The sequence below is a fragment of the Aedes aegypti genome, chromosome 3, assembly GCF_002204515.2.
Source record: "Aedes aegypti strain LVP_AGWG chromosome 3, AaegL5.0 Primary Assembly, whole genome shotgun sequence".
In the NCBI taxonomy this organism is placed as follows: Eukaryota; Metazoa; Arthropoda; class Insecta; order Diptera; family Culicidae; genus Aedes; species Aedes aegypti.
In genome coordinates this window covers 334,789,744-334,803,847 of record NC_035109.1, presented here as the reverse complement: position 1 = coordinate 334,803,847, position 14,104 = coordinate 334,789,744, and the positions used below count along the sequence as shown (strand labels likewise).

The window sequence follows — 14,104 nt, the reverse complement described above, 5'->3', positions numbered from 1 at the left end:
GAGTTACGATTTAAAGTTGGTGAAAGTTGCTTGAATTTTCAAGTCATAAAATATGACCTTTAGTGAAGTTCACACAACTTTGCTGTTTTTTTTTATCAATTTTGATTCTTTCAGTACCATTACGGGGTCTTCCTTAGCCGAGTGGTTAGAGTCCGCGGCTACCAAGCAAATCCATGCTGAAAGTGTCTGGGTTCGATTCCCGGTCGGTCCACGATCTTTTCGTAATGGAAATTTCCTTGACTTCCCTGGGCATAGAGTAACATCGCACCCACCACACGATATACGGAAGCGAAAATTGCAACATTGGCAACGAAAGCTCTCAGTTGATAACTGTGGAAGTGCTCATAAGAACACTGAACTGAGAGGCAGGCTCTGCCCCAGTGGGGACGTTAATGCCAAGAAGAAGAAGAAGAACTTTCAAAAAAATAGCCGCACCCTATCTTTCTATTCACCGTCCATCACGACGACACCAAGTAGAAGTCCTGTGTGATGTATGTGTATGTGAACAATGATGATGACGACTGACTTCCCCCATTGATAACGAAGAGCCGGAGGGTTGGTGGGGCAGTTGTTCAGGAAATGATGACGACATTTCCGGAAAACGGTCTGGCAAACCGGGTGAAAGGGAAAAATATGGGGCTCGGTGAAAAACTGGGACATCGAGGTCGTTGTCACCGATCCCGCGTTTCCCATTGGGCCAGATTCGGAATCACATACTCACTCACATGTGGTTCTGATGGTGGACGGGAGAATGCTTTGTCTTGGACCTATGATGGGTCGTTCTTTGATTCCGACGTTTTGTGTGCCTTTGTGTCCCGCATGTCAGGAAACCACTGGCTGTGGGTTTTCAATCTTGATATCCTCTCAGCGGGACATAATACGAAAATAACGGAAAACGATAGCGAACTCGCTTTTGTGATGGGAGGCAGGGACTGCGATATGACTTTGAATGTTAGTCATGGTTAGGAATTGTGCTGGATTGAATTTGCTTCAAACAAAGGTGATATGCTGGGCATTGCTGGGGTGACACCACGAGGGACGACGGATTTCTGTATCACGACAACCTTCATAGATCAATTGAACAAGGCAAATGGGTTGTCCATACGGTGTCCGGCCATTTGGCCTAATGCCGATTGAACGAATGTCATTTAATGGCAGAATGCCATACGGTCGAATGCTATTCGGTCAAATGCCATTCGGTCAAATGTCATTTTGCAGTTCTTTGTAGTTATTTTAATATAATGATTATTTGCCTTCCCAAGTAACAACAAATACATCTTTTTGTGCAGCATTAACGATATATTGTTATATTGAAGCTCTATTTGAGTATTATATAACATCTTGTGTTATATTTGAGCTGTACTACAGTATTCGAATAATAATATAACTTTTTTAAGATTTAAACCGCACATGTTTACGTTATCAAAACGTATGAGCTAAAAAAGTATTTCGAACTAGTTTTCAATAACATTCAAACACTATGAAGATGCATTAACATCAGGCAAGTTGTTCATTTTGACCCGGGCTTTTCTAACCCACTCCCGTATGACGATCAAAGTATTGAATCTTAATTTTTAAGGTAACAAAAATACAATTTTTAGCTGGTATAAACTTTACAAACCATTTTACACCTATCAAAGTGGAGGCTATCTAAGCACTTCGCGTGACTTTTCCACACTTCTACAATCAGACATACGATGCCATAAAAAATTGATAAAAATAAAAAAAAAAGTTTTCACTTGTTCTCGAACACGTGACCTTTGGATTCAGAAGTCAACACCTTATCACTACACCATCAAGTAATGCATAGTGGAGCCGAGATTGTTCACCAATATAAATGCAAGCATTCTATACAGTAGCACATGCTCTGTTATTCTTTGAAGTCCATCGTTATCACAGCTAAGCTACAGCGATTGCAATCGATGCTATGCGAGATTGACATATGATGTGTTACAACAGTATTATAATCCTATTGAAAAACATCTTGTGGTGAAATACAGTCATTCTAAGGTTTGATGATTACAAGTTGCCTCAATCAAAAAACATATGTTTTTGATGCGTATTGAATACGTTGATTATACAAGTATATGATTTCATTACCTTTCTTGAAAATGAGATGCTAAGTAAAACATCAGTAGCGCATTATGAACACATGTTTGAGCCAACTTGATGGATTGAGATTTATGTATGTTATTTTTATGTCTTAAATACGTTGTTCAAACAAACTATACAAGCGCTTCAGTTGCCACGTGGCTCGTACGAATGCAAAGTAAAAATTTGCCGGGGGAAACATTGACGGTCCAAAAAATTGCCATGGTACAAAGTCGTTTGATTTATGCTGTCCGAATGTTAATTTGAGAAGTGAGCGCAATAAACACATTGTGATTATCCACAAGTAGTGTGTTATTCAGGGTAGTTCGATTGATATTAATGTGGATGTTACTTAGTAACATGATTTTCATAGAATGTTTAGAATATTTAATCGATAAACATCCGAACATTTTTTGACGGCACTGCAGGCTTCGTGAGGAAGACGCCATATTGTGTTTCTGACATTAGGAATTGATCCGCTGAAAAATTCTATGATGGCACACATATTTTTAGGATAGTTTGTTTTGTTTTTCCATTTCATTGAGGCGCATGAATTTACAATTAATAAAATTGTGCATTTCACAATAAATCTGGAGCCGCACAGAGTTTGAGTACACTATTTGGAATCAACAGAAGAAAAGTTAATAATCACCATAAGCAATTCGTGAAGAGAAAAAAAACATTCGCTTTCATTATTTTGATTTTGTTTTGAACTGCTATCAAAACAAAAATAGATGTAATTTGTAAAACAATACATCTTCTTAGCTTCAATATAACAAGCAAGTATTAGTGATGATATGTAATACATCTTTAACGCATTATTGTATGTTCTAATGATGTATTGGGAAACATCTTCTCAACCCCCCCGCAAAGTGACAGATAACGCAATTTCCACGTACCTACTTGCAACGTAAACAATGGGGCCATCCACCGCTGCCGGCACAATTTTTCACTATGGCAGATCGGAGTTTTGTTTCGTTGTTGACGGGTGCAAAACAACGAATGGAATGAAATGAAATAAGGGCGAGTCTGATAATTTCGTCTGCCAATGGAAATAAATTTAATAAAATCACCAAGTTTAAGCACCAAATGAACTTAAGAGCGCACCAATTCGTTCGGTGAAAAGATTAAATGACCTGTCAGTGCTTTGTTTTGCGGGAAAGTAATCCATAAGAAATTACTTACAATACAGCCTAACTGATTTGTGGATCGCTTTTATGACCTCAAAAAAAAAGCGCTGGCCGTAACATAAAATAAAATAAAATATTGTGAGCCTCGTGGCCGTGCAATTCGTATCGTCAGGCATTTAAGCGCATCGTGCCATGGGGTGTGGGTTCCATTCTCGCTTCAGCCATTGAAACTTTTCGTCAGGAATGTTTCTCGGCTGTGCCACTGGAGCATTCTTGTCCATTGTCTAGTGTTAAGCTACAGTCCGTGCAGCTAATTGGCTGAAGACGGTGTCCTTGTCATTTTATTTGAGATCGAATCAAGTCGAAAAGTGAAATTTTGAATTTGCAGTTTTTTTTCTATGCGGGTTAGAACACTTTTTCTCATACTCACCACCAGAGGTCTAAGTTTCAATCGAATAAGCCTATGAACTAATATACGATGACGTCACGCTGCAACTTTCAACGAGAAGCAAATCTTTACTGCGGGCGATGCATACAGAAAAATAAACCAGCTTACTTTCTGGTAGGGATTCAACATATTGACGTTTGGCTTGGGTCCGGTCAATAATTGACTTGTCCATCGGTGTGATAAATTCAATCGGTTCAAGAATTTTGACACTTAGCGGGTCACGCTTCTCAATGCTCCCCATGTGTTTCGGTCAATTGTCAAAATTCTTGGACTGAGTGAATTTAGTGCACCGGTGGATAAGTTCATATCAAGCAACCCAGATCGAACGTCAGATCCTTTTTTTTTGTAAAAATGGGCAAATTTTTGGTGATATTAGCGCTCGTAAAAAGCTGGATTCATCCAATAAGCTTATCCACGCTTATCTGATTGAAACTTAGACATGTGGTGGTGAGTATGAGAAAAAAGTGTTCCAATCCGCAAAAGAAAATCTCTGCGAGTTGTCATGATCTCAGATTGATTTCAAGCTTATAACTACAGACAATTTCCCATAAATTAATGATGATCGTAAATATCTAAGGGATGATTCAAATATTACGTAACGAAGAAATTTGTCAATTTAAACTCCCTCCCTCCCTGAAGTAACAGGTTTTGTATGGAAAACTTCAATTTGTTGTATGGACCGTAACACTGCAAAATACCCCTTACCTCCCCCTGTTGTGTCACGTAATATTTGAACGTTAGCCACAAGGAAGGACGTTTCGTTTCAAGTAATACTGTTTGATATGGTATGCCCTCTTCAACATCTAATCCAATTTCTCTCGCCGTTCCCTTACGGTACCTATCCATCTAGTATTCATTGCTTTCTTTTCCATGCTCCCTCTTACTTCGAGCAAAATAGACCGATATGCTGATAAAAAAAATCAAAATGAACGATCCATACAAATTTGTATTGCTTTGAATTGCTAAGTGGTCAACAAATTAGTTCGTACACAAACGATTGGTTACTGGAACACATCACACCACTATTCAAAACTCGCTCGTGGCCCATACAAAATCTTCCCGATGATCGTACAAATCCTTTCAGAGAACCACTATTTGGTGATCACTCGTTTATAATGATATTACAAATGCCAAACAAAAATTGTAAAACTTTTTTTTATGTACATCAAGCATAATTCTAGTTTGCGCCCTATTTTGAGCACACTCCATGATTTCATTGAGTTTGACAGTACCACGGACCAAAATTTTTCGGTACATTGACGTTGTACTGCAGCTGTCATGATGCTCCCGGGTTGCATCTTCTATGACATGAAAGATGTTTTTGCGCTCACAACAGCGTCTGTTCCCCATGTCAGGGGCGGCTGATCATCGTCCGAGTGCCAGAGAAGGACTCTAAGCTAAACTGCGCACTATGGCCCTCCGAACTTTTAGGGGGAATGGTCCTCCGGAAATCTAGGGGTTGGTGTCAGCACAGGAACTTCAACGAGAGAATACGGACCGGAACAATCGGCAAAGACCACAGCGACGAAAATGGACTAGCGATTGGAAACTCGGTGCGTGGAACTGCAAATCTCTCAACTTCATTGGAAGTACTCGCATACTCTCCGATGTACTGAAGACCCGCGGTTTCGACATCGTAGCGCTGCAGGAGGTGTGCTGGACAGGAGCATTGGTGCGAACGTTTAGAGGTAATCATACCATCTACCAGAGCTGCGGCAACACACGCGAGCTGGGAACAGCTTTCATAGTGATCGGGCGATGGCCGATCAATGAACGAATGTGCAAGTCAAGAATCAAAGGCCGATTCTTTAACTTCAGCATAATCAACGTGCATAGCCCACACTTCGGAAGCACTGATGATAACAAGGACGCACTTCTCCGACATAACCGACGTCAGAACCTATCGTGGCGCTAACATTGACTCCGACCACTACCTGGTGATGGTGAAACTGCACCCAAAACTATCCGTCATCAATGATGTACGGTACCGACGTCCGCCCCGGTACAATCTCAAGCGGCTGAAACAACCGGATGTCGCCAATGCGTACGCGCAGAATCTTGAGGCAGCGTTGCCGGATGCCTATTTGCTACGGACAAAAAAATGTACTAAAGCAGTTATAATCGTTTGAAATGGTGTTAACATTTATGGTTCACGTAGGTGAAATTTGTTCTGCGTGATTGTAACCCTATTTAATGAGATATTCTCCGTTTAACCCAACTCTGATCCATATCTGTGTGCTATCCATAACTGTGGAGCGTCTGCACGATGATACTTTATGCCCAGGGAATTCAAGGATATTTACATAACAAAAAGATCCTGGATCGACCGGGAATCGAAAACAGACACCTTCAGCATGGCTTTGCTTTGTAGCCGCGGACTCTAACAACTCGGCTAACGAAGACCCCGCAGCTGTCACATCACTGATTTGCGCTGGTAAATCATCAGTAGGCTTCAATGATGCCTTGGATACTATCTTGATGATTGTTGTTTGTTGCTATTTTTCATAGCGTTTTCTCTTTCAAGCATACTATGGTTTTTGTTTGATTCAATGATAAAATGATGTCGAAGACTGAGGTAAATTTTTGACAGCTGCGGTAAAATTCTGCGGTTACCGTAAAAGTTTTACGAAAAAATTTATGATGGTTTATGATTTTTTTATGATCTATGAAAATCAGAGTTGTGTTTGATCCTCCGACCTTGACGCTTGCTCCTGCGGGGGGCGGCGATGAGGGCAGGATCAAACATGTCGCGCATTGGTCGAGTAAAGTGAAAAAATGCCGCGTTCGATTAGTTCTTTTTGATCTTTCGACGTTGATGCTTGCTCCTGGGCAGTGAGGCTGAAAGAGGATTGTTGCTGCTCAAGGATGACGGATCAATTGGTGAGCTCGTTTCATGCTACTATTCTAATCTATAAAATATGTATGACTGCACTTTTAATCGTTACAACGGTGAGACGTAAATATGATTTTTCAACAAACTATGAAAGGTTCGTCACTGTGAGTGTCGACATAAGCTTTGATTTATAAATTATTTATGTCTATTTTTTTTTTCAAAACACCTTTTTCCTTTTACCTTTATTTTTGTAATTAAAAATACTTTGAATGGTTCGACACTACGAGTGTAGACTTGCGAAAGGTTCACTTTATTCAACAAACTTTGAAAGGTTCGTCACGTCAAGTGTCGGCATAATTTTTCTCTACAAAGATATTGTTAATATAAAATGGAAATATTATATTTGCATATAAGCATGTTTATATCTCACCAATAATTATTTATCATGGTCTAATCGCTTATCAAAGTGAATCCTGTGACCCAACGATCCTCCCCATTAACAAACATCCCTCCCAGTAACCTTTGTGGAGATGCAGAGGCAAACACGGTCTCCAAATAGCAAAGGTTATACACTAACATTCCTTCCCCCAATCCCACCTGACTGCAAGGACGTGGCCGGCGCCGTTATTGACCATGTATAAAAAGAGGCACTGAATTATGCACACTGAAAAAGATTATGGCCAATCCCAGCCGATCTTCTAGTTGATTCTTTGTGCATTTTCACTGACTTCGGTCAATCACGGAATAGCAACCATTGATATGTGCAGTCAGTCTAAGCTAAGCTTTTTATGATCTATGAAAATCATTTCACAGCCTACATGATTGAGGAATAGCGAGTTGTTACTACGCATTGATGCTCATGTGAGTTTTCTTGAAATATGTTTATGCTCCAAAAACTAAATAACTTGTGATCTCACCCTAAAAGCCATTGGTAACCGAGTGTGTAGCTTGTTGTTACCGAGCAAAAGAATGAATTTAAACGTTATTCAACTATGCTACGTTGAAGCGAAGATCCTCTTCTATCTCCCACAGGTGATAGTTTTCATCCTGGTCCACCCATTTGCTTACAAACAAGGAGCTACACCCTCGGTTACCAATGGCTTTTAGAGCGAGATCACAGGTTATGAAAAATCATCATTTTGCAACGTGTTGCATAAATAACTATTTCAGCGATAATGATACATTCTAATAAACTTTCGACTGAATAGAAAACAAAAAGTGAGATAAAAATTGCTTTTATGGACAATTTTAAAATCAAAATGTTCACTCAATCGATGTATACCTGTATGACGCAGTTGAGATTTGAGATTACTTTTACATGACTTAGTGCACTCGTAAAAGTTTTATCATTGTCTTTAGAAAAACAAATTGACGTTTTAACGATAGGTTGTAGTATACACCACACAGCTCCTTCAAAATACAAGTTAGTATCGACAAATTTTGCCGACAAAAAGTTCTAATATAAGCACTTCTATGGATTTACAAAGCATTTTGAAGTAGTTTTACTTCAAAGACCTTTCAGCTCTATTCAATATATCATTAAATCTGTTTTGATTTGATACATCTCTAACAAAACCTCTATAAATAATATCAAAGACTAGAAAGCATTGAAATTGTTTGTTGGGAATAATTAACCATTGTTAAAAAAAAGGGATCTTGACGAGTTAAATAAACTATTGCTTACAAAGTTTTGAAAATATTAAGTTTTCTCTCCAGAAATACTAACCATATTTTTGAGAATTAGTTTTTTTATCGATTTTATAGCTTACCGTACGATTAAAGTTATCAAAAACAGACATTTATGTGTACTCAAACAAATTAAAGTTACCACGTTAAAAATACGACATAGAGGGTCTGTAGCCTTGAGGTTACGCTTTCGCTTCATAAGCGGAAGGTCATGGGTTCGATTCCCAGCCCCTCCACAAAAAACCCGTCCAGCCACCAGAAGATGCCTCACGGAGGACCGTGCTTTGGGGGAGCACATCCATCCTCCGTCAGTATCAGATGGTGACTGAGACAAACTGACCCTCTTCGCAGGCAGCTAGCCTCACTAACAGCAGAGCTCTCTCCTACCTGCTCGGTGTAAGGGTGAAAAGAGGAGAGAGTGTAGTTGTAAATATAGATACGTTAAAAATAGATCTGTATCGGTTAAGAAGCTACAGATCAACTGATTCCGGCACAATAGTGGCCACAAGCACGGAGTGCCTTAAAAAAAAAAGAAAAAAAAAGACATACAATCTCAAAGCATAGATCCAAAGCGATTTCTAAAAATTTGAATTCAATGGACACAATCTGCGCCAGACATATTAATTTCGGAAAGCTTATTTTCTCGTCAGCAATGATTAACGATACCAGTAATAATAAAATCTCTCCCTCTGGTTTCCATTTCGACAGGTGTTGGCGTGTATATATCGCGGATAGAGGAAGGTTCGGTAGCGGAACGAGCCGGTCTTCGACCCGGAGATACGATACTGGAGGTGAACGGAACGCCGTTCACGGCCATCAACCACGAGGAGGCGCTCAAGGTAATGTTTCGTAATACTTTCAATAATCTATTTTTATTATTTCTTTTTTAACTTTTTCAAGATCTTATTATGTTCTTATCAATTGTGATACTTTTTGTCGATTGAGAATTTCGCGCACTTTTTTTACTTGTACGCAATTGAATTACACACGCTCACTCGAGTGATTTCCACCCACATACACAATTGGTTTGATTTCATTTTTTTATGTGTTGGCACTGAAGACGGTTTTTTTTCCGAAGAATTGGTTTTCTGTGAGAGAGTGCTTTATGATTTATGATTCAAATTTGCCACTTACATCACAAATCTGCATGGAATCGAACTTCAATTGCCAAGACTTTTACTGCGACTGGAAACGATTTTTCATCGACGGAAGCGGATTTAGTTTACTGTTTTGGGAGGATTATTGTATGTTTTACAAACTTATTTTTTTTTTTTATAAAACATATTTAACCGACCTGTGTTACTTACATAACCGAGAAGAAAAAGGAAAAAGATTGGCAATAGAAAGACTTTCACTCTGTCACTACCTCACTGCTTTCTTGGTAGATTTGCTTCCCTCTTAGTTTGAATCGGTAGTTTTGGTAAACTTTATTCTAAATCTCATAAGCACGTTTTCCGCACGTTAAACAAATTCTCACAAATATAGTGTAGTCTTGCTCATCAACAAACGTAGTTAGCCTCCCTACAAGTCTTCTCAGTTGCTATTTCGTATAAATGCGCTAAGTAGAACTGTCCCAAAATAAAGTTTTTCCTCAGTTGATAATCCTCTTGATAATGCAGTTTTCTGGTGTGCATTTTAAACGTCCACGGCTGTTGTCTTTGCTGTCATCATAATCTGCATGGAGTTGTTGAGGGGCGGCGAAACACTTGCTCAGTTACTGGCTTTGGTCATAAAGAAATGGGAATAATTCTTTTGGTATACACACTTAGCCTGTCCGGTAAAAAGTACTGATTTTTGGACTATCGCTTGGGCACTCCCATAATTCACTTTGGCATGGGGGCTTTTTCTCGGCCGAATTGTCTGAAACTTTGCACTACAGGGTGTCCGCAAATTATCCGAACAGCAAAATATTGGAAATATGATCTCGCATTGAAAACAATGAAAAATCAATGTCCATGTACCTTTTATAATACATCTATATGTTAACACAAAATACAACTTTTAAAATTTTCGAAATAATTGATTTTTACTGAGATAGGCAAATTTCAATTTTTCGAAGTCGTTTTTCCTGAGGGCCGCTAGTCATACTGGAGATGTGTTATTCCTAAAACCTAAAAGAGATGAATCCAAATGTCCTATTATTATTTGAAGTAATCTACAGGTTAGTGGCTTTAGGTTAGACTGGAAATAGAAAACTGTACGGTTCAAATCCAGTGAGATCTATGGACATTTCTCTTCCGTCATAAAGCTCAGAAAACAGCTCTCTTTAAGACACCTCAATACATTTAGGTTGGTTTTGAAATTAATTGAAATCGAAACTGTGTCAAACTTACTTCTTAAGAATATAATAAGTCAATGTTTAAAACCATGCAAGAAAATTGAATTTATTATAATTGATTGTATAGAGCCATGTCTTCAAAGTTTGTACGGATAATTTGCAGACACCCTGTAAGAAGCGCATAAGTAAGGCGCATATTGTGGCCCAATATGAGATCTGTAACTTTCAAAAAACCCAACTGCCGAAGTGAATCAAAAAGGATCCGGTTCCCTACCTATAAAAAAAATAAATATGATGGTATTGGCCAGTCGCTAGAGCGTAATGATTAATTCCGTTTTACTGACTCTTTAGGTCGTCCAAAAACCACCGACTCTCCAATCTAATCTAAGTGTATAATGTTCAAAAGAGATAAGATTTCTTTTTGAAAACTACAAAAGATTGATGTTATTGTGAAATTTAAATTAATTTTATAACAGAACCCCGTTACAACAAAAAGATATATATCGGTAAATGAGCCAATCTGAGGTAGATCGATGATATTTGGAAATCCTAGAATTAAAAAGTTTTCCTTAGTAGCAAATAAATTTTCATGAGAACTTGCAGCACTACTATGGTATGATAAAAATTCTCTGATTAGGAGAGATCCGTCACATCCGTTGCACCAGAAAATGAATATCGCACTCAACTTTGCGAAAAGACTTCTGCACTAATCGTACTCAAAACGAAATAAAATCGACGATAAAACGGCAACTCCTGATCAATGATTATCCCAAATCAAAATGACACAGAGAACGAGAGCGAAGAACTGTTTCGTTCACTCACCAATATTGGTTACTATTATTATTATCTTTATTATTGAGATTTTCAGCCATATAGGCTGGTTCATCTCAAGCGTTGACATCCTTCCAGATTTGTCTGGAATGTCCAGATTTTTGAGGCCCCATTTTACAAAAAAACCGGATGATCCAGATAAAATTTGTAATGGATTTGTAGGGATTTGTAAATTATTTGTAAGGTTCTCCATATACGACATAGGAGATCTAGACTTTTCCAGACAAATTTTCAAAATCTTTCAGGATTTTGATAAATTGACTTGGCATCCCTGTTCATCTCCTAAATACCACCAATATTGATGGCCTCTCAAACCAAATAACAAAAACACTAAAACAGGGATACCCAAACATCCAAGTCGCCACCAAAACTACTAAAACGGTTGGCGCACTGCAACCTTCGGTTAAGGACAGAACAGCAGCAGAACAACAATCGAACGTTGTTTACAAAATCCAGTGCAACGATTGTGCAGCCTGCTATATCGGTATGACCACTACCAAATTAAAACAGAGAATCTCTGGACATCGATCTAACATGAGACGACTACTATCACTACGAGAAGCAGGCTTCACAAACGCAGACAGGGCTATTATAGAACTACGGGAAAAAACAGCACTGGTTAATCATGCAGCAGCAATGGATACCACATTCAAATTGGAAGAAACAAAAATCATCGACAGAGCGAACCGACCATCCATTTGACCAATACTGGAAAGTTGCCACATCAAAAATACGAATCACACTGCAAACAAACGAACAGATACAGACAATTTAAATGTTACATACGCTGCACTTCTATCTTCAGTCAAAAACATACAAAACAAAGAACGCAGAGAGAAAAATAGAGCACATTTTACATCAACACAGTAGCCTAAGAAACACACACATTCACACACCAAGATAGCAGTAAACTTAATTCCGATTCCGAATTCCGATTCCTTTAAAATAAAATTGTTTCCGGGTAGTAATATAACCGTGAACAGTGAGTAAGGCTATATTTGAGGATAAAACAATTACTAAAAGTTGTTTCTTATAGCCCAATAACATCAATGACGATTAATTGCTCAAACAAACATATAGACGAAAAACAACATCAAATTTCGGTACAGTTTATAAATATTTGTAACACTGTAACTATTTAAACAAATAAATCATTTCAGGGTTCTTGATAAAAGTCCAATAAGGACCGAAACGTTGGGAAAAGAAAACATACAGTAGTTTTAAATAGTTAAAATAGACTGAAAAACCAGATTTTTTTTCCAAAAACTTCTTAATATAGTACACCGTGCACTGACGTATAAAAATCAATTTGGTTTGCTTTGATTTCAACATACTACACAGTAGTTGTGGTAGTTATGCACATTGGTTTTGCGTAGTGAAATTCCAAACTCATTGTTGATCCGTACAGTGAGCTCTCGTGATCGCTAACTGCCGTTCTATTGAACAGCACAGTTCAATCACGGCATAAAGGCGTTTTGATTGTTCAATGCTCATGCTCATCAAGCTCGCTCACGTCTTCAATGCCTGCCTCAGACCCTTATCTCTCCGGAACCACCTTACGGTATTTCTTCGACCACTTCCTTCTTCTGGTATTTAAGTGTAGATCCTTTGAATCGTACAGTGACAGTATGCATCTTTTATTCCAGTGTGGATGTTGGGTTTCCAGTGTGGATCCTGGAAATCCACTGTGAATCCTGAGATATGAGCACTTTGTTTTGATTGTTCCAATTGTTTTTTTTTATGTCGATAAAGCAGCTTGGAAATGTTGATTAAGCAGAGCAAACTGCTGCGTAAACATTGCAAAAGTTTTTATACTCAACTAAACTTACTTTGAGTCAACTAAAATATAATTAAATGTTGACATTTAACGTTTGTTAATTCAATAAAAAATATAATTGTAAACAACTTTACGGTACAGTAATTTTGAACAAAAATTGAGAAATCAACAATATTTTTAGTTATCTCTAAAACAACCTAAAATTTTTGTTAATTTGACCAGACAAATGATTACGAACACCATATTTTGTTCTCCGTGTGGTTTCCAATGTTAATCCTGAGTTTGGATCCTTGGCTTCTCGGATTCCAGAGTAGATCTTGGGATTTCAGTATGGATATTGGGTTTACAGTATGATTCTGGATTTCTAGTGTGGATTTTTGGATTCAAGTGTAAATCATCGGTAGAGTTTCCAATCCCGGGAAGATTTCCCGGGAAATAAAGATCTGTTACCCGGGATTCCCGTATTTCCCAAGAATCCCATATTTTTCTTATTCAATTTAATTTACGAATTGGCCATCTATGTTCTAACAAAAACTATTCGACGAGATGTTTTTCAAGAAAGATTATAAGCAAAACAAATCTTTCAAGAATCTATTTTATAAAACAAGGGCTTTTTTAGTTATTTATGGGTTCTGTTCAATGTTACAGTCTCAATTTTAATGTAAGACTCTAGTTGGTTTTTATTCTAGTGCTAGATAAAATTGATTCAATGTTGGCAAATATGATTTTAACGTTTTATGAAAACAAGAATGAGCTTTAATACTAATATTATTGCAATTGCATGACATTTTTAATGATTTTATAAACTTTTTGGAGCTTGATCTTGTTCAAAACAAAGTCAAGCGATTTCTTTAGAGAAACATTAATAAATACATAACAAAATATTGCGTGGTTCTTACTCTTTTTTTTCAGTTATTTACAGGTGTAAATATAATATATCTACAAGAAATATGAAGCGTTTCAAAAACATGTATCAAATTTGCTCTATTTTCACGTTTTCTATAATTTCCCGGGAAATGAAAAATTTATT

General features: G+C 37.8%; 1 protein-coding gene across 6 annotated transcripts in view; it reads left to right on the top strand.

Moving 5' to 3' along the window:
- LOC5567198 (whirlin) overlaps positions 1-14,104 on the top strand; it is a 506,699-nt gene that overhangs the window by 260,910 nt on the left and 231,685 nt on the right. For all 6 annotated transcript variants that reach the window (XM_021854220.1, XM_021854219.1, XM_021854221.1 and 3 more), the window contains exon 6: positions 8,897-9,027. In XM_021854220.1, the coding sequence (XP_021709912.1) occupies positions 8,897-9,027 (131 nt within the window). The remainder of the gene's footprint in view (positions 1-8,896; positions 9,028-14,104) is intronic.